We start from the raw sequence: 24,400 nt of genomic DNA, 5'->3' as shown, positions 1-24,400 counted from the left end.
TAGTATTGGCACTAATAAATCAGATGTCATGCGACTATGTCATGTTCTACGATACCCATTTCAGCGTGCGTGTGTGCAGGGCCGCCTGGGAGAAATGCGAGGCCCTGTGCGAGATTTAAACGCGAGTCCCCCCCCCCCCCCCCCCCCCAAAGGTAAAAAAATAAATAAAAATAAAATTATATATATAATTTTTTTTTTTTTTTTTTTTTTTTACACACAGTCAACATATTCGTAAATAATAGCGCTGCCCGAGGCTGGGCATGATACAGTCAACATATAGCAAGAGAGAGAGCGAGAGAGAGCTCCCGTTCTACAGTCAATATACAGTGTACAGAGAGAGACACATTGGAAAGAAATTGAAATGCTATTTGCATGTCTCTAGGTTAGCTAACGCTAGTTAGCCTTTAGCTAAGCTAGCTACTAGCCGACATCATCATGGCTATATCCCGACTGCATCATGACAAGGCTCCGGCCATTTGTCCCGCCAGCAAGAGGCCTTTCGTCAACGTTCCTTGGTGACCGACCGACTGATAATGACCGACCTCTTCGAGTTGGCTGGCATAACTAAGCATAATAGTCAAAAGCTGCACGCGCGAAATAGTCAAACGCAGCTGACTCACGCCGGCGTACTACACATGATGTAAGTAACCACTCCGCTCCCTTCGTTGAAACCAATAGTATGTCTGCTGCAGAGCCCCAGAGCTCCCTTCGTTGAAACCAATAGTATGTCACTGCAGACCCAGGAACAAGTCAGACACATTCTACAAACGTGTCTAATGTGAAATATATAAGCATATAAGCAAAACTAGATTTTAGGTCTGTGATGAAAAAGGGCCTCGCGGGAAGGGGGGCCTCGCAAAAAAAAAAAAAAAAAAAAAATGTTTTATTTTTTTTATTTTGCGAGGCCCCCCTTCCCGCGAGGCCCTGTGCGACCGCACTGCTCGCACACCCCCTGAGGCGGCCCTGCGTGTGTGCGAGGCTCGCTCTCGCATTATTATTATTTCTACGAGGCTCGCTCTCGCATTATTATTATTTCTACGCTGCTCATTATTATTATTTCTACGCTGCTCATTATTATTATTATTTCTCTCATACCGGCGTGGGGGCAAAAAACTAGCGTAGGTCAAGTTTCTTTAATAGTTGTCATACAGAAGTACAGAATACTTTCATACAAAATGCTTCTTACTGTTACGCTCCAGAGACTGTGCTAGACAAGATAGTATCAAATAACATAGTATAGCATGTAAATTAGAAGTAGAAAATGAGGTCCCAGTGTTCAGTATAGACATATGTACAATGTTCGATGCAGAATAGATGTAACTGAGTTACCATATAATATACAATACTATGCAGTGTACTAATGTACAATACTATATAGTGCAAAGCAGAAATGGGATGAGGTACAATTTAGGTACAATTTACAGTAAGGTGTACGAGTTGTAGTGTAATCCTTCATCAATAAATATAAAGTGTGGGGAGTGGGTGCTACAGTGTGTTTGTTTAAAGTGAGTGTGTCTATAAAGTGTGGGGAGTGGGTGCTACAGTGTGTTTGTTTAAAGTGAGTGTGTGCGTGTGGATGTGTGTGCTATGTGCGTTTGATGGTTGTTGTTGTGTAGTGTTCATTGTTCGTTGAGCAGCCTGATGGCCTGGGGATAGAAGTCTTCTTCTGAGTCTTTCTGTGCTCGCCTTGAGACTCCGGTATCGCTTGCCTGACCGCAGCAGTTCAAAGAGGCAGTTGTTCGGGTGACTGGAGTCTTTAATGATTCTCTTAGCCTTGCCCCTGCACCGCTTGTTGTGGCCAATCAGAGCAACGCGGAAGGACAACTTGCTTGTGGAAAGTATAGACGCGGACGGGCTGCGTCAATGGAGCTCATGACATAAAATATGCTATTTATTTTCCTGAATAATAGTATTAATATATGTGTAATAAAAATATCTGTGTCCATCTCATTATCTGTGCTTTCCTATTTGGATTCGGTCTCATCCCTACTCTTGAGACAAGGGGCCTCCGCAGAGGGGAAAATCCTATGATCTCTCCAAATCCTATCAGAAGCCTTATTACAAGTCAAAGGTACTAGTAGGGCTTGAAAGAGAGAAGACACAGACGTGGCACTACTGGATTAACTGCCCAGCTCCCTAAGCTATGTCAACAGTTTGCAGCTGAATTGTTAATCAGAGACAATGGTCTTGTTGCCCCCTGCATTGCAGTGGTAAATGCTATTGATCCACCTGCAACTGTGGTGCAAAGTCCTCAGTGTCCACAGTGTTAAAAGACAACAAACGCATTCTGTGTAAAGTCACCTCAACCCTGTGACGCACAACATATTGAAAAACCTATTAACACGCAACATGGGCCAAAGATTACCTGTGTTCATTTTCCATTGAGCATACATATCGGACATTTTTTACCCATGTTGTGCATGTTTGTGGTTTGGGGGGTTTCGTGCGAAATAACATGATTTGTGATGTAAAGAAAAATGAAATACATATAATATATATAATATACATAATGAAATCTTGAGTAACAAAATGCATAACATGCAAAGATATAAAATGTCATAAAATACTAAATAATTAGCTTGAGTCACTTTTGACCCATGTCGTGCATCAAAGGGTTAATCTCAGAGGGAGACCTGTGCTAGTCTCGAGGGTTCATTATGATGGGTCATCGTTAGAGACACCAAAGGAATTTCTCGGCCTGAACGCACACCACTGGGGGAGATTCAAAGGGGACCATATTTGTCCTAATTGCCTTCCTTGCAAAAAAGGATGGAAAGTTCTCTCATCAGTTACAGGACCCCCTGGATATACCGTAACTGGGTTACTCTAGCTCATACAGACCCTACATCTTTCTCGCACCCCCCAGCGGTGCCTCGTTGACCAGGGTATGTGGATAGAAAGGATCACAGGATGACGCTCAATTCCAAGTGTGTTACGGTGCAGGTAGGACATTTGAGTTCCAATAGTAGAGGAAGGAATGAGACAGAGATGTGGTTTGCTCTTCTTCAGTAGTGTGTCTTTTAATAGTAGATCACAGGAGCAATGCAAGTAATGCATAAGAAAGACGCCGGGCGTCAACTGAGAAAACAGACCTTAATACAAAAATACAAAATATAAATAACAGCAATGAGAAGGTCAGCACTCGTTCTGACTCCGTCTGCACGCAGGACTGTCTGAAGATCCGACAAGGAAACAACAGGTCAATATAAAGCCACATTCCTGACATTCCACAGGCATCAATTAGTGACGGCATAGTGACGGCATAGTGACAGCCAGTGACAGCAACCAGTGGTGACAGTCAATCTGTGAGGATTGGTCCATTACCACACGCTTCCAGGTAACAATTACCTCCACACACCTGAAGGGAGTTTCGAATCAGCTCGAAGGGAGCCCTTATATTCTCGGGGTTTCTGAAGGTTCATTGTCAGGTCGTTTTGCCTACCTCCGCCTGCAGCTTGTTCCTCCCGTGTTGTTCTCCATCTGTTTCTCCAGTACGCCTTGGAATTCGCCGCTGTCGCCCCTCTCTGCTCCCGTGGACCTGCGCCCCGTATCTCACCTTGCCCCTTGGTGAGTTTTTGGAAGTGTATTTTTTGATGCTCTGTTTTTCCTCGTTTTTCCTGGACTCAAGATCTATCTGTTTTTTGTGTGTTGCGTTAACACTGAAGAGGTATCGCCTTTGTTATTTCTGGACTCAGCTTTATTACTGGACTGCCTCGTAATCCCTGCGTTCAGTTGTTGACATTCCTCTTTTTCTCTGTTCCTCTCCGAGTGGATTGACAGTAAGCTGCAGAGCCGGAGGCCGCAGCGCCACAGAGCCAACTCTGCTCTGGGCTAAGCTGCAGAGCCGCAGAGCCAGAGGCCGCAGCGCCACAGAGCCAACTCTGCTCTGGGCCGAGCTGCAGAGCCACAGAGCCTACTCTGCTCCAGGACATTCCCCCTGAATGCTTCATGTTGTTTTTTCGCTCTTTCTGTTTGAAAATAAATACGGCCTTAGTTTTTGGCTAACTCTGAACTACCTGTCTGTGTCGTGCTGTTGGGGTTGTTTACAAACCATAACACAATCAGTGTAGTGACAGCGAACCAGAGGTGACCATCAATAAGTGCAAATACCAACCACCAGGTGAAGTACTCCAGAAAGACAGTATAGGTTCCTAGTCCTAGAAACCCAGAACATTACACAAGTGCATGTTCTTTTTTTCTTGTCACCCAAATTGACTCTAGATCTCAATATTTGATACTATCTGTCTCAATAAAAAATTATAGGAAAAGGGACAGACAAGTTTCACATGTGTAATTTGCGTGGAATCACATATGAAGCTTTCCTTTCACATATTATGTATTACATGCAGGGCCGCCTGGGAGAAATGCGAGGCCCTGTGCGAGATTTAAACGCGAGCCCCCCCCCCCAAAAGGTAAAAAAAAAAATATATATATATATATAATTTTTTTTTTTTTTCATACAGTCAACATATTCTTAAATAATAGCGCTGCCCGAGGCTGGGCATGATACAGTCAACATATAGCAAGAGAGAGAGTGAGAGAGAGCTCCCGTTCTACAGTCAATATACAGTGTACAGAGAGAGAGAGAGAGAGAGACACATTGGAAAGAAATTGAAATGCTATTTGGCCCTAAACAGAGAGTACACAGTGGCAGAATACCTGAGCACTGTGACTGAAGATCCTTGACTAGGTACAGACTCAGCGAGCACAGCCTAGCCATCGAGAAAGGCCGCCATAGGCAGACTGTGTGTGTTAGAAAGAGAGAGAGAGAGCATGTGTGTTTGTGTGTTAGAGAGAGAGCATGTCTGTGTGTCGTGTGTGTGTGTGTTAGAGAGAGAGCTTGTATGAGAGAGATAAGCAAATATGAGCCCCTAAAGGATATTCAACTTTTAATGGAAGAACAAAACAGAAGGAAAAGATAACTTCACAAAGGCAACATGAATATACATAGATCCAAAAGGACAAAGATCAACACTTAAATCCAAAGAGAAGAGGGTCTATACCAGAGAAAACAAAGTAGCAAGGAGCCAATGGCCGACATCAGCTAAATAGGCTAACTGCAAATAGAGTAGCCAGGTACTGACACCAGGCCACACACAGCTTTGGCCAACGCTACCCAAGCTACACAAATGACCAAGACAATTCACACACAGCACATGTCGTATCTCCAAATGTTGTGAAGTAACATATGTTTTGCCTGGAAAAAAACTTCGTTATTAACAAAACATTCGGGAGGGGAAGGAAGGAAGAGTGGGGTAATGTCCAATGGACATCTTACCTTCACCAAGGAACGTAGGGCGAAAGGCCGCAACACAGGTCTCCACGTTGACGAAAGGCCTCTCGCTGGCGGGACAAAAAGAAGCTATGGCCGGAACCTTGTCATGGTGCAGGCCCGACTACATCTTCTGTCAAAGATGATGTCGTAGTCAGAGTGCCAGGGCCTGCTATTCTCACGGCTAATGTCAATGGTCGTAGCACAAGCTAACAGCTAACTCTAGGCTAACTGATAGCATCAAGCTAACGTTCCCAGCCGAGCGAAAACGAGCAGCTAACGTCGTAGCTAAACAGCTAACTGGCTAACAGTTAGCTCAACCCGGCTATCGCTAACCATTAGCTAACGCAGAAGCAAGCTATGCGGCTACCACTGAAAAACTGTACAACGTGAGAAAAGCAATACAGGCCAACACTTCAGACAGCCGCTGTGTTTTCCTCTTCTCATACGAATAGAGAAGGGAAAAAGAAGGCAATACACGTCCCACTACAGAGTGGTGTTTACCATAGCGGTGCCGGCAACAAGTCCCTCGTGGACTATAGCCGACTTGAGCATGGAGATATTCTCATAATGAAACACCAAGCTCACCTCCCTCGCACCAGGTGCTGACACCAGGCCACACACCGTTAGCTACTACTACAACAGCTAGTCGGCCCGTTTGGCTCCCGAGAGAGAGAGAGAGAGAGAGAGAGAGAGAGAGAGAGAGAGAGATATCCACGGCGGGAATAGAATAGAGTGCATTAAAAACTCACCAAACGTCCAAGAGGATGGAGACAACCGCGTAGAGTTGACGAAGTTCATCTGCCGAACGACCGTCCTCTTCATCTTGGCATAACAATGCTGCACGTGCTCTCTCTAGGTTAGCTAACGCTAGTTAGCCTTTAGCTAAGCTAGCTACTAGCCGACATCATCATGGCTATATCCCGACTGAACCACACGTTAGCACTCAATATTATAACGTAGCTAAAGCTAACTAGCTGTCCCTGTCTTTAGCCGGGATGGCTAGCCTGACTGAACTGTCTAACATGCAACAACTTAAATCAAATCAAATCAAATCAAATTTATTTATAGGGCCCGACAACACACGTTAATGTCCCCATGGGCCGTACAGGTCTTCTTTAAACAAGTCAAGAAGAAAACATAACAATAAGTCAAGAACAGAACAAGAACACCATAAGGTCCAAACATTTTTAGATGAATGCAAATAAATGAAAGAATGCAAGCACTCCCAGACATACCCCACGCGAAGGTAAGGAAAAACTCACTAAAACCTAAGCTCCACAGGCAGTGTGGAGGAGAGAAACCTTAGAAGGGCCATTCAAGGGGGGATCTCCCTTCTTAGATGTTGGTGATAGTAATGTTGCAGACGGACAGTTGGTAAGCATGCACTCATGTGTGTAGTGAAACACAGATGAGTGCATGCAATAGCAACTGTACATTTTGAAAGATTAAAGATAGAGCTAATAGCGATAGCAACTGAACATTTTGAAAGATTAAAGATAGAGTTGATAGCGGATCTATTTGAGGCACAGGGGGGGAACTTTCATCTTCAGTCCATCTGCCGAACGATGTCCTCTTCATCTTGGCTGGCATAACCTCCAATGCTGCACGCGCGAAATAGTCAGACGCTACCTTACCTGTAACCCCTCCCCTCATTGAAACCAATTCTGCTGCAGAGCCTCAGAGCTGCCTCCAATAGTGTATCTGCAGAGCCGCAGAGCCAGGAACAAGTCAGACACATTCTACAAACGTGTCTAATGTGAAATATATAAGCATATAAGCAAAACTAGATTTTAGGTCTGTGATGAAAAAGGGCCTCGCGGGAAGGGGGGCCTCGCAAAAAATTAAAAAGAAATTAAATTAAAAAAACAATAAATAAAAAATATTTTTTTAAAATAAAAAAAAAAAAAAATTGTGCGAGGCCCCCCTTCCCGCGAGGCCCTGTGCAACCGCACTGCTCGCACACCCCCTGAGGCGGCCCTGATTACATGTGACCACGACACGGCACTTCACCAAAAAACTATGCTGATTAATTTTTTGTTGTGCTCAAGTTAATTTATTTGGACATTTATTGAGAGTAAATCATTTTTAATATGGCCATATTAAAAGTCATCATCGGGGACATTGCACCCTTGAATTGTGTTAATTACAGCACCATGAAATTATATAGATGAAAAAATAGCAATGCCATGTCTTATAGGGACTGCTATAATTCCATTGAGTTGTTAACACAACAGAAGGATTCAATGTCCCCGATGACATAACTGCTGACCCTATTCAAACTAATTTACTCTCAATAACTTAAAGTGTAAAAACTGTTGAGTTGTAGATGTCTGTAAGATTATGTGCAAAATAAATCAGCATTGTTTTTGATGAAATTACACATCCTCTTGTGAGCACACCATGGCATTATGTAACTCGAATGTGAATTGTTGCAAAAGCACATTGAAAACATACTGTGTGTGATTGTGCAAAACACATTTTAACATAAAAAAATCTGCCTTTTCTGGGAGAGCAGTTTTGTGTCTGGAAGGCAACCTGTTGTACAGTATTTTGATTGCTTGTGAAAGAAGGTGGAAATTAATGTGAGGGAATTTACACACCGGTGTTAGCAGGGCCGGACTGGGAAAATTATTCAGGGCGGAAAATATAGCGCAACATATAGCCCCAGCTACTTTTTAAGCAGGGGTCTGGGAATCCCCCACGAGGACAATGTTACAAAGACTTAATTTCCTGCATTCTGGTGAATTTTAGTGCATGTGAATCACAAACTAATAAGCCAACAACTGCTTAGTACAATCTACTTTTATAAACCTCAAATAAAACCAAAGGTATATCAAGGCGGGAGATGACACAAGGACTAACGTTTAACCAATATTTATTAAATAATAAATAACCAAATGAACACTTTGGCTGCCATGAAACGTGTTTAGATGTCATTGCCGGCCATGCTCAAATTGCCGGAGGACGCTGTACAGCGTCCTTATATCAATATTTCAAAAATCTTCGGATTCATATGTCCCCTCCGCTGGCCTGAGATCCACCAGGAGGACCCACTGAGCTCTCTGGCGGTTCAGGAGCGCCATCTGGTGGCCGATCGGCGCAATCGCTTAAACAGGAAGTGGCATAGAGGTTGTGCTGGACGTCCGTATTACTTCCGGGCACTCGCTATAGGTCCCGGCATTCTAGCTCGTCACAATACACAGTGATCGATTGCCAATAACTCGATAAACAACATGATTTGGACGTATATACCATTATACAAGCTGGAGATGGACCGGGTAAATCTACATCCCATAATGATACGATTTCTACTCTACGATGATCGCCCAACGGCGCGCGGAGACTGGGGTGAGTTTTAGCGTGTAACGTTACCGTCTTCGATACTAACTGCTATTATCAACATTTTACCCACATTAGATGATTGGTATAACGCTGCCCACGGAATTATAAACGCCCCCTAGCCCATTCGGTCAACATCAGATGACGTGTAGTAACTTCTAGAAGTACGTCTAGTTGGAATTTTTTATATCGCGCTGATTGCCATAAAACTGTATTGCATCATCAATATAATGCATTTGGGGCTATAGATCACGTTCTGGAGAAAGCTGCAGAAAGAGATGAAAACATACTTATACATTAGACCATACTTTACTATGAATATGTGAATGAAAAAGTTTTTTTTTTTTTATCCACTTTTTCTCCCATTTTCTATATTTTCTCCCATCCCAATTTCGTATCATCCAATTCAACCCTCCCCTGTCATGAACGCTGTTTCTTGCCTCCCACAAGCCGGCTGCAATGTGGACTAAGTCATACATAGCACAAGTCCCCTCCGGTACTTGAGGTAACAGCAGTCGCATCTTTTCACCTGCGCAGCTCGATCTCTCAGTGGCGAGGAGTAACGCGTGGGAGGCTCACGCTGCCCCCGACACTTCCTGATTCTACTGCGCAGGCGCACCAACCGACCTGTAGGAGACGCGGTCCACAACGCCCAATCCCCACCCTTCAGTTTCCCTCCCCGTAATACGGCCAATGTGTATTACTGCGGACGACCAGCTAAACTGAAAACAATGTGGAGAGCTGGATTCGAACACGCGAACCCAGCGTCTCCACATTGGTGGCGAGTGCCTTGCCCACTACACCACCTAGCCGCCTGAATGAAAAAGTTTAACGTTGCTACACAATGAACAATACATATAGGACTTTGAATGGGCCCTAATAATGGCAATGTAGCAATAGAATTTAAAAAGTTATAGCCATGCAAAGAAGGGGTACTTCTCCATAGACAAATAGAGCCGGCAACCTATGGTATATCATGAATTTAACCCAAGGCAACCAAAGTGTTAATAACTATATGCCTCCATAAAAATTTTTTTAAATGAGGTGTGGACTTCAGTTCATCAGTGGTGGGTGCAGGGTGTTGAACGAATTGTACGGGTGTCAGTACAGTAAGTGTGTGTGATGCAAAACAACGAAAACAAATAAACATAACAGCTTAACCCTTCCTCTTTTTTCCTGTTCCTCCATCCATCTTCACGCCATGGGCTAAATAAATGCACATTTGCTGCCAATTAACCTGTAGAGTCAAGCACTGCAGCCTTCTGTCAGCTGTCAGCCTGTGCCTGCAGGCTGGCTGCCTTTTTTCAGCCACACGCAGCCATTTAGCAGGCCTGACCGCGTGTAGCCTTTTTACAACCCATCCGCGTTTCCGGCGCTCTGATTGGCCAGGTCATGTGACATGTGCGCCCAATAGCGTGTTTGCCCATTTCCGCGTCGAACAGCCTGCAAACTACCTGGCGTTCTATCGCCATGCTCTAAGACAAACTCTAACCGTAACCAACTTCGAAAGAGTGCCTAAGCTTAACCGGCGAAAGAACTTGCCGTCACGCTCTAAGACAAACTCTAACCTTAACCAACTTCGAAGAGTGCCTAAGCTTAACCAGTGTAGAAACATGACGTCCCACGATTGGCGCTCATGTCACATGACCTGGCCAATCAGAGCGCAAAACGGGAACCCGGAAACGCGGATGCGTTGTAAAAAGGCTTCAAGCGGCCAGACCACCAGCCCAATGGCAAGTCCGGGCATGAATGAATGAATGAATGAAAACTTTATTTAACAGATTGCAGAATGGGTACAATACAGTACGGCTCAATACTGCTGAGAGGTCCGCCAATTAATATTCACTATCGCTCCGTCGCAACTAGAAATATATATATATATATATTTGCTCCTGATGGCCAGTCCAGGCATGGGTCTTAGAATACAAGATTGGCATGGTTACCATTGCTCATTATACTGTAGTGTGGCATGGGCAGAAACAAGCTACTTACACTGAGACGCTCTCCAGACTTTACAAAACACTTTGTACACCATCCCACTAGAGACCGAGTGTCTCGGCTGTCTCCCGTGCATTTCAGGATTACAACCTCAAGATCTCTCGAACAAACATATTTTCTAGCCTTTCCTGCCACCCTTAATTCATTAGCATACATAACAGGCCGACCTAATTATTCTTCTTATTTTTTTTCTTTATCCAATTAGATCTGAATCAATTGAATTCACACAATTAGAATGGCGCCGTTTTAAAGACGGGATTGGGGAGGAAATTATTACTTTATACAGAATAGATGAAATAGAACTCTGAATGACCATAGAGAGAATATCATAGACTTAACATGTTAAGCTCTAGCCCTATTTTCTGAAAATCTGCCTAAAAGTACATGCCCAAGTAAATGGAAGATTGCTCCACTTCTACAAGGACAATTTGCATGTTATTGGTATTTAGGAACATTTATGGACCTCAGGGAATGTATTCCCAGTGTCAGCAATATTGTGTCTGTTACTATGCATGAGTAAATTGTGTTGAAACAAAGGAGAATATAAATTAAAATTATTTTTCTTTTTCACTTTGACAGTGAATAACACACTAACATTGAGTTTGGAGGAATCTCACTGAGCTCATTCAGCACCTTCTTGAGATCAAGTGTACACAAAATCTAAGCAAATGAATAAAGGGGAGATGATTTACAGCGTTTTTTTGTAGATACAGTACTGAATTTTGCCATCCAGACACATGCAATTTTAATTATAGGGCCAAATCTCCTCTTTCCAATGGCAGTGTTAAATCTGGATTTAGTCATTTCCTCGCGATGCAAAGCACAGAGAATTCACATTATTAATACAATTTTAAATCATTGGTAAACAAACATAGTGCTGAAAATATACACTTTGACTGCTGTTTTGATAGGGTTAAGGTCTTTACTCTTGGCTACATTTGAAAAACAAACACAACATTAATTAATACGGTCTGTATTGATCGATTTATGCCGAGAACAATTGGGGGACCCTAGAGCTTAACAGGTTGATAAATTACAATTAAATGCCAAGACATTGAATTTACGTGAACATGTGTGGACATTACACCCTTTATATACCAGCTTATTTATTTTACGTTTGCAGTGAATTCCCAGTGATTGTCGCCCCGTGCAGATCTTCCCCTTTGACTCACATCCGTGTGTTTCCTTTGATGAATTATTCTTCCTTGTGGCTCAAGTGTCATGATGAAAGGTGCTCTTGATGGGTAAGAGCATCCTCAAGATGAACAGGACTCAAGTGATATCCTCGTCCTTTCACTGCTGCCCCCATCTGGGTAGTTGCACAAATACCAGACACACCACCAGCCGGTTGCTTGAGTTAAAAGTAACAAAAGTTACAAGAAATACCTTGATAAAAATGGTAACACTGGTTGGTACAAGTAATAGTCCTCTATTCAGCCACTGCACTGCATTTAGTCTCCCTGAATGTTAATTCTCTGAGGTGTACAATACCCATGCATTGTCGTTATCGCTCTGATTACTTCCTCTTGAAAGTAGCACGCTTGCTATTTGAAAACATTATTCTTCAAAATAACGACTAACTGTCAGGTGTAAAGAAGGATATTCACTTTGAAACGTCAGTAGTGGAGAGTAAACGTATAAATACCTCAAAACGGTGTGTGCAGTACTTGAGTAATAGTAGGATACTTACAGTAGTTACTCTCCTCTTGACACCAGTAGATTTAGATGACTGAAAATAAAGGACGCACACACAGCCATGCAGTCCTTCCTCACAGAGAAGATGTGGCAAAGAACACAGAATATTTTCTCTCTGAGATTGGAAGTGATCCTCTGTACTAACATGTTGTTACATCAGTATACTGTACATTTGACTCTGTGAGAGTACATTTGACACCAGTGTTTAATATTCACATTTTAATCCATCAGTGATCCAAATGTAAACAAGTGGGTAGTACCACCATAAAAAAAAAAAAAATACGAATGGAAAATGTGATTCACTCTCTAGTTAATTGACTGAGCTCTTGACACAACATTGTTAGTATTCACAGTATGTTGTGGCTGTAAAGGGTTTGTAAAACAGAACTATATTCCAATTTGGAATATATCAATGTGTGAATATGTCTTGAAGACTATATGTGAATAAACCCCACATTGATATCACGGATTGGGCCTTTAACACTATAATATCAGTATGTTTTGATTGATTGATTGAAAACATTATTAACAGATTGCAGAATGGGTACAATACAGTATGGCTCAATACAAACAACTGCTAAGAGGATGCAGACCAGAAAAAGACGTTCGTCTTGTTTACATCAGGGTCCTCCATTTTCAATTCATCAAGACATTTATGACATACAAGACATACAAATATACTGTACTGTGTAAGAAAACAAGATCAAGAGATCATAAAAAAATTATATATATATGTATATATCCGAAGGAGAAGAAACTGTACATTGGAGGGTGTTGGGTGGATGGGGAGGGGGGGTATTTGGGGGGCGCATGTGTGTCCATAGTGTCAAATGTACTCCCAAATAGTCTAATAAATACTCTGCTTTTGTTTAAGAGTGGATTGGTGCTGCGGTACTGAGCAAATCAATATCCAACTAACCCGAGCGACCACATTCCTATTCTCCACTTTGTGGTTTTGTCTCTAAGGTTTACCTGCCACGGTGACATTTAGCTTGTGCCTCCTAACAACCTGCCACTGTGTCCCTGTCTCTTTAGGAGGTGTGTGCATCTCCCAGTCGGTCAAGATTCCACGGGAGCCCAAACAGGGAGAGTTTGACAAGATCATCCGACGACTCAGAGAAAACCCCAATGCCAGGGTGGTTATACTCTTTGCCAATGAAGACGATATAAGGTAAGAAGACAATGTAGTGACATTGCTGAGAAATACATAATTGCACCGGACAGCTCAGACACAGCCATGCACACGGATTTTGGTTTCAGGACAACTCAGGCAGAACCTTGTTATAATACTAAATACATTTAGGGGTAAAGCTCATAGGATTCTAAAAAAAAATTCGTAGGATTTCCCAAGTGGTTATCAATACATTTGTGAAAGGATAACGTGGGAGTGGCATTCATACAATTATGCTAATTTAAATATATTCAAATAGGATAGTGTATCAATTTGGAAATGTCATTTTAGGACCTGACAGTCTGGGGAAATGCTCCTCTAGTAAAAAAAATATTTCTCATTTCTAGCAACGTTTGAGGAAAAATACTTTTTCATTTTCCACGACCATCACCAATGTTTTCCATGTAATTTCATTCATTTTCCAATTGCTTTTCGTGACTGGAAAAGTAGTGTTTACATTTCTAGGTTGTCAAGGTTTTCCAGGACACATGGACCTGTTAAATGGCAGAACTGATGTCTACTACAGTAACATCTGTCTTTCACCACCATTATAGGCGGATACTGCATGCAGCCAAGAAGGCCAATCAGACGGGTCATTTCATATGGGTTGGATCTGACAGCTGGGGCTCCAAGATCTCTCCAGTTCTGCACCAGGAGGAGATGGCAGTAGGAGCAGTCACCATCTTGCCTAAGAGGCAGTCTATCAGAGGTACACAGGCATCATCCATTAACCATCCCATTAGGGATTTGTTTTCTGTACCGGTCTGGTAGGGTGTGGGGGAGTACAAGTCACTAAGATGTACTGTAATGGTGTTTTTTACTAAATAAAGAAAGACGAGGCTTTACCTGTTTTTCCAGAGAAAAATGTATGTTTCATTTTGTTAAAACACACTTTTGAGGTGACGCCCATATCTAATAAATGACAGAACATGTCAGGATTTTCCGCCATGTACCAATACCTGTGTTTGCACTGACACAGTTTGTGTTTCAATAACAATGAAACCATTGATCTGTCTAGGGTTTGATCGTTATTTCATCAGCCGCACTCTGGAAAACAACAGGAGAAATATCTGGTTTGCTGAGTTCTGGGAGAACAACTTCAGCTGCAAACTCAGCCGCCACGCATTGAAGAAAGGGTCCGGACTCAAAAAATGCACAAGTAAGACGTTCTCCTCTCCAGAAATGCAATTTTATCGAGCTCCTGTGCTTCTATTTGATTTGATTTTTTTACCTTTGACGCGTCGAAAAACACTCTTCTGATGCCTTGTGACACATTTGGCTCACAGTGAAAGATTCTTCAGAACATTGCTCGCCAATTAAAAGTGGAGCAGCTATACATTCAATATTCAAAATCTCAGTTCATCTCACAGCTTATGCAGGGGCTGCACGGCATTTCTGCTGAGTCTTCTAGAGTGTTTACCCACCTGGCTATAACAAGGGAATGGCTTAGCAGGGGCTGCATAGTAAAACATTTTAAACATTTGGGCTCTGTGCCATGCACTATCCAGCTGTGGGTAGCACAACCTGTCTTAGCGCAGAAAGCCCCCTGAAGATTTGAATAAGATGTATCCCCAATTAGGCCACTCATCACATCCAAAGGATGGAGGATACAACTTTTGCAGGACATTCCTCATGGGGTTTTCTAAGGATAAGGATAACTTTTATTAATCCCTCTTGGGGAAATTTGGTGACATACACATACAGCTCATAGTCTCATTAAACAATCATTTCACAATCATTAAATTTTTACAGTAATAATGGTACAACATAAATTCAAACAGGCATGTACATTTGTTGACACATGTCGACTACAGTATATCTGAGACAGCGTATGTATAGTCTGCTGCAGACCAGCACTGAAGTGCATCTGCGCCTCGGCGGGAGGGAGGGAGGAAAGAGTTAAAGTCCTGGACCACAGTTGCAGCAGGTAGGGGAGGCTATAAAACAACATTTGCTGTTAGCATGGGGTTGGGACTTGGTGACGAGACAGTCTTCTTGGCTGGGGGAGGGGACGGCCGCATACCAGTCTTATCTCCATTTGGCTCCAGGCTTGACCTTGGTGCTCTACCCTCCTCAGCACGGAGTTTGTTTTGGCTGGGACGAGGGGTGGGTTGGGGGGGGGGGCAGCAGGCAGGCAGTAGAAATGCTTCCCAAGAAAGATGCCCCGATTTGACTTTAAACACATTGTATCACGGTCTGAATCTCCTGCACGATACCCAGCATGACTGTTGATCTCTGGTGTTCATCTGCTTGATACGCAGCAAGTCTCTTAAGCAGTTCAATGTGGGAGACTTCAATCCTTCGAGCCAAGGATTTACGTGCTTCCGAATTCTTTTTTAAACAAAACCAGTCCCAGATGACGATCGCTCCCAAACCGATCAGCATGAATGTGAAGATCCAGATATCTTCGACACCCTCAATTTCCACCGGGAAAAGACATATGGCATTCCATTTTCCCCAAGAGTCAATAGAAAAATCCAGATTGGACTGTTCCAAGCGGGCAGATCGGATCAGCCGTATCCTGCTTCCTTGAAGAAAATATGCGATCAATAGCAGAAAGTGACCACCTTATTAGATCCATATCGAGTTTGAGTAGAGAGTTGATTCCTCTGAAAAAAGTCGACACGGCAAAGACAGGCTTCAGGGAGGCATTTGTGAGGCAGCGGTAGGAGACGGCCTTGAGACCTAGGGAGAGGTAAAGAAAATGTGACTTGTCTCTGGGAAAGTGGGAGAGGACACTCTAGCAACGGCATCTCTTATCTAGACAATGTTATGTTTAAATCCTAATCTTTATCTACCCTTAAGTTACTGTATTACTGTACTGTATACAGTATTTTTATATAATATAAAAAGTGGTATTGGCTGTGCTCCTAATTATCATGGTATTGTGGTGGGAACACAGATCTGTGTTCATCATCTATGTTCTATATACTTTGAAAATTGTATATTTTGATATTTGTAGTTGTGTAGGTGAGGTATTGGAGGGCATTTAAGCTACCGTAATTACCTATACTAACTATAAATGATAATTGTAACTATGAAGATGCATAGTTTCTCAATGTTGCCAAACTATCACAATATTGTTTTACGCAATAGTGGAGCACCTGTTTGTTCCAAAGAATTTAAATCTATTGTGATTTACTGTAAATACTTTATCGTTGTTGTGTTTAAAAAATGCTCAGAGAGCGATGATCCAAAGGTATAGAATGGTAATTTTGGTTGGAACATATAGTAATTTTATTAATTAAAAGTATAAAAGTTATAGACATCATTATAGTCATAACCCAAGGTGTGAAAGCCACTTTAGTGGCCAACGTAGAGGCTGTTTCAGAATTTACAGTTTCACTTCAAACATAATTTGGTGCCTCTTTTGCTATCATAATGAAACAGATATGTGGACCATGCGTTTTCCAATGCATGCAATAAGGTCATTACTATACCAGTATCCAATTAACTCATAAATCAAGAACAAAGGGAAGGTGGTAAAAATGTACACACTGTGATAATGCCATTCCTTTTCCCAAATTCATGTTCTGTACAGAGTCCCCATGATATAGTTTCACCTCTGTGTTTCTGGAACCACCACTACGTACACAGTGGCTCAGGAGGTAGAGCAGTCGTCTGGTTATCCGGAGATTCCCGGTTTGATTCCCGCTCCTCCCAGGCAGCATGGCGAAGTGTCCTTGAGCAAAACACTTAACCCCTAACTGCTCCCGATGTGCAGGTTGGCACCTTGCATGGTTGCCTCTGCTGTGTGTGTGAATGTGTGAGTGAATGGGTAAGATGTGAGGAACAAATTGTAAAGCGATTTGGATAAAAGCGCTATATAAATGCAGCCATTTACCATTTACATACAAATCCGCTGGTAGTAGTTACGCTCTGATCACCCACTCTGATCACCCACAAAGTAATTAAAGAAAACAGCACTTTCAGTCATGTGGGACTTGTAAGTGGATATTTGTCCCCTTTTAAAAACAAATGCCTCAGGGTGTCAAGGTGGCAGGATTGGGTGCAGACCAGAAAAAGTTAATTTAAGTGTCACTCTACAAAGTTACAAATAACACACTGACAAAATAAATTCATAAAACAGCTAAACATTTAGACTACTCACTCATCAGTGTGTTTTGAGACACTTTAAACATAAAACATACAATAATGTAAAAAAGAAATATACAGATGACAACATCAATGTACAATACATCATTATTACCACAAAAACAAAGCAAAAATTTGCAAAAACTAAATAACACATTAAATCACAGAGGCTTCAGTAAAAACGTTCCTAACCCACAATGAGGTATTTTATAAACTCAAATACTGCAATTACAAACTCACATTTACTTCATGTCTAGTGTTCTTGTCCTTGTCTCTTTTGTATCAGTCAATTAACTAGAGAATAAAACATATGTCTCCATTGCTATTTCAGGTGTTCCATAATTCCTTGTATTACTGATTGGGCCCAGTGGCGGCGCCAGAGAATTGTGATTGGGGGAGCTCTGGGGGGGCTGGATTGTTTATAGCAGGTGCTAATGAATTTTAATGCAACAAACAATAACAAACAAAATAACAGCTAATATAGGCTACACCAATGCAAGCACTCAATAACCCAATAAAGCTTGACATTATATCGGGGGTGTAATCTGACGCTTGTGCGTAAAAGGTCGCTCAGTCAGTAAGATTACAATTTAAAACAACGCTTGAAAGAAAAGTAACCAAAGAAAAGGTGTAATATTTAAGATTTCGTTTCTACAAAGGGTATAGCAACGAAATATATATATATATATATCAGATAATGGCAAACCACAAGGACAACGAAAACATAGCCTATAATAATATGACTACATTTCTGACATGCACCATTCACCACGGTAACAGCCACCATGAGAGCAGTAGTAAAATGGGCACAGCGACCCTATACATTAAAATGGGCACAGCGACCCTATACATTAAAATGGGCACAGCGACCCTACATTAAAGGGCACAGCGACCCTATACATTAAAATGGGCACAGCGACCCTATACATTAAAATTGGCACAGCGACCCTACATTAAAATGGGCACAGCGACCCTACATTCCAGTGTGTGTGTGTGTGTGTGTGTGTGTGTGTGTGTGTGTGTGTGTGTGTGTGTGTGTGTGTGTGTGTGTGTGTGTGTGTGTGTGTGTGTGTGTGTGTGTGTGTGTCAACAAATACTGCATGGTACTCACCACCAGTCACAGGAGAACGATCCGCCTGTTGTTGTGATTTGCAGTGAAGCGATCGATCACTGCATTGACGTCCAGTTCTTTGGTCCTTCTGGAACTGATTGCAAGCAGACCCAAGTTGCTGGTTCGAGCGTCTCCGCTTCTATTCCTCAGATAGGTCTTTATCCGGCGTAAGCAAGAAAAGCTCCTCACACGCAGCTGATGTGACGGGCAATGTCATTGAGATGCACACAAGTTTGTACAAATCAACGAACGCATCATTGTATGGCCTTAATAGCACCAGCATGTCATGGGTGGTGTTGACGACAGCTCCACTTTGTTTTTTTCTTTCAATAAGTCGCTTTGCCTGGTGAAGTTCTGCAGAGATGTTTTCCTCCATTACCCCATAGTGTTTAGCCATTGGCAAAAGGCTATCTTTGTCCATGAATGTTTTGTGCATGGGGTTGAGAGCTGTTGCTCCTCTCAGAATGTGACAGCTTTCAGCTGAAAAACGTCTGTTCAATTCACTAACCAGTCGGTCGATTACTGGGAAAAAACAGTGGTTACGATAGTCATCTGTAGTTTCCAATCGCTGTCTTGACGCTGTTTGGCTGTTCACCACGAACCCCTGCAGGTGGCGAGGCTGTGCTTTTCTCCTCGGCTGTGGTCGCTGCATTTCAATGCCCACCGAAGCACACTGGTCACTGGCAGACTCCCAGATTGCATTCCACGTTTCAATGTTGCGTTTCTCGTTGAGGGTATCGACAACTGAATAGACCAGATCAGTGGCAGATCCAAGTTCCAAATCTGTGGCCTGTAGAATGATCGGATAGGGTTTTTGTGAGACTGAATATGCTTTCCAGCATAGTGACGTGCAGAACAAACTGCCCATCAATCAATCCAATCAGTGACTTTGCTTCGGTCGCCCTGTGAGCATTTGACTGGTCGCTCACATCTGCGAGAGTCGCTGAAATGGCAGGTAGAGCTCTTTTTATTGCCCACAGTGTAGAATGTTGGCAGGACCATCGCGTGTCTGATAATCTTTTCAGTTCCACTACCCGTTTAGTGGGCTAAAGTTCCTGCTGCTTCTCGATAAACAGTTTGTGAATAACAGACCCGGAAAAAAAGTTGTAGAGCATCTGTACTGTTGCAAAACATTCCGCGACTGGTTTCACATTATGCACACAGTCAACTAAAACCAAATTTAGTCTGTGTGCATGGCAATGGATATACAGCGCCTGTGGAACTTCTTGGCGAAATCTTTCCTGGACACCGTTGTTTCACCCAGACATAACTGATGCACCATCGTAGCACTGGGTAATGCATGCGTTTTTGTCTATGTTACTCGTAGCCAAAGTCTGTTTAACTGACAGGAGTAAAGTGCATCTAAGCCATCTGCCGGAGTAAAATCCAAGAATTCTTCGTGAATGTTGTCATTGTTTAGGTAATGAACAACAACAGATATCTGCTCTTTCTTGCTTATGTCTTTGGTTTCGTCAACCAATAAAGCAAAGTGCTTTCCCAGCTTAAAGGGGAACTCCAACATTTTGGGAAATTAGCTTATTTAACATCTTCCCTGGAGTTAGACAAGAAGATACATACCTTTTTTGTCTCTGTGCATGCATTTTAGCTTTGGGAATAGACGCTCCGTTAGCATAGCTTAGCTTCATCACTGGAAGTGAGGCAGGACAGTAGCCTTACAGTGCCTTACAGTGTATTGCAAGGTCTGACATTGACCAAATTTGATATGCATGACCTTGGTGGGCTCTAGGTCAACTCCTGAAAAGGGGGTCAATGTCAGACCTTGCAATCAAAAGTTAGGGGGCGCACTGAAATTATGGCAAGGGTTATTAGCCCCCTAACTTTTGATTGCAAAGTCTGACATTGACCCCCTTTTCAGGAGTTGACCTAGAGCCCACCAAGGTCATGCATATCAAGTTTGGTCAATGTCAGACCTTGCAATACACTGTAAGGAACTGTAAGGCTACTGTCCTGCCTCACTTCCAGTGATGAAGCTAAGCTATGCTAACGGAGCGTCTATTCCCAAAGCTAAAATGCATGCACAGAGACAAAAAAGGTATGTATCTTCTTGTCTAACTCCAGGGAAGATGTTAAATAAGCTAATTTCCCAAAATGTTGGAGTTCCCCTTTAACCTCGTCGCTTACTTGCCTCCTTATCATGCGAGCCATAATGTAAATCAATTCGTTTTGAATGTCATGGTGCACATATTTAGCATTGCCAGGCCCATTAGCTAACTTCTTTGACACAGTACTGTCAAACCTTCCAATCAGATCAAGCAGTTCAAGGAAATTACCTCTGTTGGTGGATTGCTCGTTTTCTCTGTGCCCTCGCTGACCAATCGTTTGACAAGCTGTAAACCGTAGTGACTCAACTACTGCATGCATGTATTGCCTGTTTTCTTGTACAATCTTGGAATGTCCAGCGTCAAGTTGTGTTAAAATCCTCGACCCACATTTCGATCTCAGCTTAAATTCACAACATGCTTCCATGGCTAGTTTATGGGAAACACTTGTGTTGTGTTGCGCCAGTTTCTCTGCTCCTTTTCTCCAGTTTCGACACCCGGCATGGGTGAAACTCTTTTCGATATGACCTGGCCGATGGTATGTGGAAAAAATGTCTACATGCATAACAGAATGCAGCATCAAACGAGAGCGAATATTCCAGCCATGGATATTGTTCGAACCAAGAGTTGTTAAACCCCCTCGATTGAGATCCAAACTTTCGAGTCGGGTAAGACATTAGTTTAGGACACCTCGGTCCCTCAGCTGGGTCTTGGCTTAAATCCACAGGACCACCAGGCTTTTTGCCGCCAATAACGGCAGCTATGGTAGTGTGACTGTGAGCCAACGGTACCTCTTCTCCCCCCCTCCACTCTCATTGTCGTTATCCGAGTCTTCTCCTGCCGAAGATGAACCCTCTGCGACTGCGGGCCTCGCCAGAGTCGCCACTGACGACGTTACCCCGGGCCCTTGTTGTTCTTCCTCTTCTTCTTCATCGTCCTCCTTGTCCTCGTTATCTTCCGTGTTTGGCATCACAATGTCCTCGAGGACCTCGACCACCACGTTAGCATTTCCATTGCTGGAATTAGTTGGTGGATCTCCACCAACAACATCATCCACTCACTCTCCCTTTTTTCCGATAACAAATGTAAAGCGGTCCATTATATAAATGTCACCTAACTTAATCGATGCTTGTTGTAAGTTGTAATAACTGCTGCTACTAAGTAGAGACAGTGCTGCAGCTAGACTAGAAACTGCTTGCGCTAGCTAGAGTTAACGTTAAAGTGTGATGCATGCAAATGATGCAATCACACGTGCAACACACCAACCAATCAAATCACCAGTGGCGAATCCTCCTGGAAGCCAAGAAGCCCATTAAAATATGAATATGAAATATGAAAAAAATAAAATAAAAAAAATATGTTTACAATCATATTCAAAAATCGTTATTTTTCATCTCTGTGTTATAATTTTTAATTTTTTTTTCTCACTCTACATTGTCAGACTCACTGAGGCAGGCTGGCAGTCACTGTGCTCAGTCAGTCACTGTCTGCAGCTCAGGCAGGAGGGGAAGAGGGGGGTGTCTTTCCCTAGCTTCCACCATGTGATGCATCCAAAACCAATTATTAGCCAATAGGATTCGAGCAGTCGAGCTGACTAAAGCCCTTTCCACATGATAACATTGATCCCTCTGGCAGAAAAAGTACTCTAGAATCCACATACTGGGATTACTGGCATCTAACGTGAGTCACGTGACAACGTCTGAACCATAGGCCGCGGGATTGATTGATTGATTGATTGATTGAACATTTTATTAACAGAGCAGGCACCGTAAGGCACGTTAGAATCCTCTATTCTATTATCAAACACACTGTAAACCCGAATAAGTTTCCAGAACTTAAAAAAATTGAGGCCATACCATGCCTCAATTTTTTTAAGTTGATAAACTCAAATGTTTTCAGTTGGCTAAGACTTACAATTCTCAGTTAAGGCAACTCAAATATGGTCTGTTACTGTGACTTAAGGTTCTCAGTTAAGTCAAATCAAATATGGTCAGTTACTCTGACTTACAGTTCTCAAGTGGAGTCAACTCAAATATGTTCAGTTACTGTGACTTACAGTTCTCAGTTAAGGCAATTCAAATATATTCAGTTACTGTGACTTAAGGTTCTCAAGTGGTGTCAACTCAAATATGTTCAGTTACTGTGACTTACAGTTCTCAGTTAAGGCAATTCAAATATATTCAGTTACTGTGACTTAAGGTTCTCAAGTGGTGTCAACTCAAATATGTTCAGTTACTGTGACTTACAGTTATCAGTTAAGGCAATTCAAATATATTCAGTTACTGTGACTTAAGGTTCTCAAGTGGTGTCAACTCAAATATGTTCAGTTACTGTGACTTACAGTTCTCAGTTAAGGCAATTCAAATATATTCAGTTACTGTGACTTAAGGTTCTCAAGTGGTGTCAACTCAAATATGTTCAGTTACTGTGACTTACAGTTCTCAGTTAAGGCAGTTCAAATATGTTCAGTTACTGTGACTTAAGGTTCTCAAGTGGTGTCAACTCAAATATGTTCAGTTACTGTGACTTAAGGTTCAACCTTAAATCCATGTGATTAAGTTAACAGAACTCAACGACATTGAGGCCATCCCATGCCTCATTTCTTTTAAGTTAATCAACTCAAATTTTTAAGTTAATCAACTCAAATATTTGCAGTTACTATAACTTAAGGTTCAGTTTTAAAATCCATGTGAAAAAGTTAACAGAAAAATAACTACACAAGCACATTATATCAACTTCAAACAACTCTTTTATTTTTTTCTATTCAAAGAGTATAAAAGAGTATACATATATAATCTGTATGTTAGCAATGTACAATAACACTGTAAACACCGTACACTGTTTTTGGACTATATATGTTAACAATACCGACCAGGTATTAGTGCCTTGCAAAGTGCAGATATGAAGTTTTCCCCTTTTTTGTATGCATTTAGGAGGTTTTGTTCTTCATCGAAACTATTTATCTTACAGAAACATTGTGTTACAACTTCAAACTCTTTATATTTATTTCTATTCAAAGAGTATACATCTATTTATCTTACAAAAACATTGTGTTGCCCTCTCCAACATTATGGCAATGTTAAAATTGAAAATATATATATATAGAAAATATATATAGAAAATAAATACATGCATGTTATAACATGTACATACAATGTAATGTATATTACACATTTAATCCCTCTGGTCACAATAGTGTAATAATGTTTGTTATAAGGCTCTGAAAATGTTACTGAATGATGTATCAATGTATTTCCAGCAAATATTGAAATAATAAAGGGTCTCAATATGTGCAGTGCACATGACCAGAGCCGTTTACATCCTGGCTGAATTACTCAAATTTGTATAGTGTGGTCATAGAATGAGCAAACATGTTGACGGCAACTATTGTGACCGTTGGGATAACACAGTGTATCTATGTACAGTACAGAATAAAATGTATAGATTATCTGAAAATTGTCAATCCGCTTGGCACATGTAAAATTCACAAACGTTGTGCTGTATATTGGGTCCTGCCAATGTGGAACCAAAATACCAATCCACATTACATGCTATACAGCTGGCAATACTGTTAATAGTGCACATACCTACATATGGAAATGCAGCTGCATGTATTTGCTCCATGATGTATCATGGAACAAGATGGTGTTTTCATT

At 42.0% G+C, this 24,400-nt stretch overlaps 1 protein-coding gene across 2 annotated transcripts in view; it reads left to right on the top strand.

Moving 5' to 3' along the window:
* The window catches only part of LOC311231155 (metabotropic glutamate receptor 4-like), a gene marked incomplete at both ends in the record, with an annotated part of 754,768 nt that overhangs the window by 509,233 nt on the left and 221,135 nt on the right, over window positions 1-24,400 (top strand). For both annotated transcript variants that reach the window (XM_084317663.1, XM_084317662.1), the window contains 3 exons: window positions 13,343-13,478; window positions 14,033-14,187; window positions 14,497-14,637. In XM_084317663.1, the coding sequence (XP_084173789.1) occupies window positions 13,343-13,478; window positions 14,033-14,187; window positions 14,497-14,637 (432 nt within the window). The remainder of the gene's footprint in view (window positions 1-13,342; window positions 13,479-14,032; window positions 14,188-14,496; window positions 14,638-24,400) is intronic.

Source organism: Notolepis coatsorum (genome assembly GCF_963971535.1).
Source record: "Notolepis coatsorum genome assembly, chromosome: 6".
Lineage (NCBI taxonomy): Eukaryota > Metazoa > Chordata > Actinopteri > Aulopiformes > Paralepididae > Notolepis > Notolepis coatsorum.
Note: the sequence above shows the minus strand (reverse complement) of the source record. Positions and strands in the feature narration are given on the sequence as shown.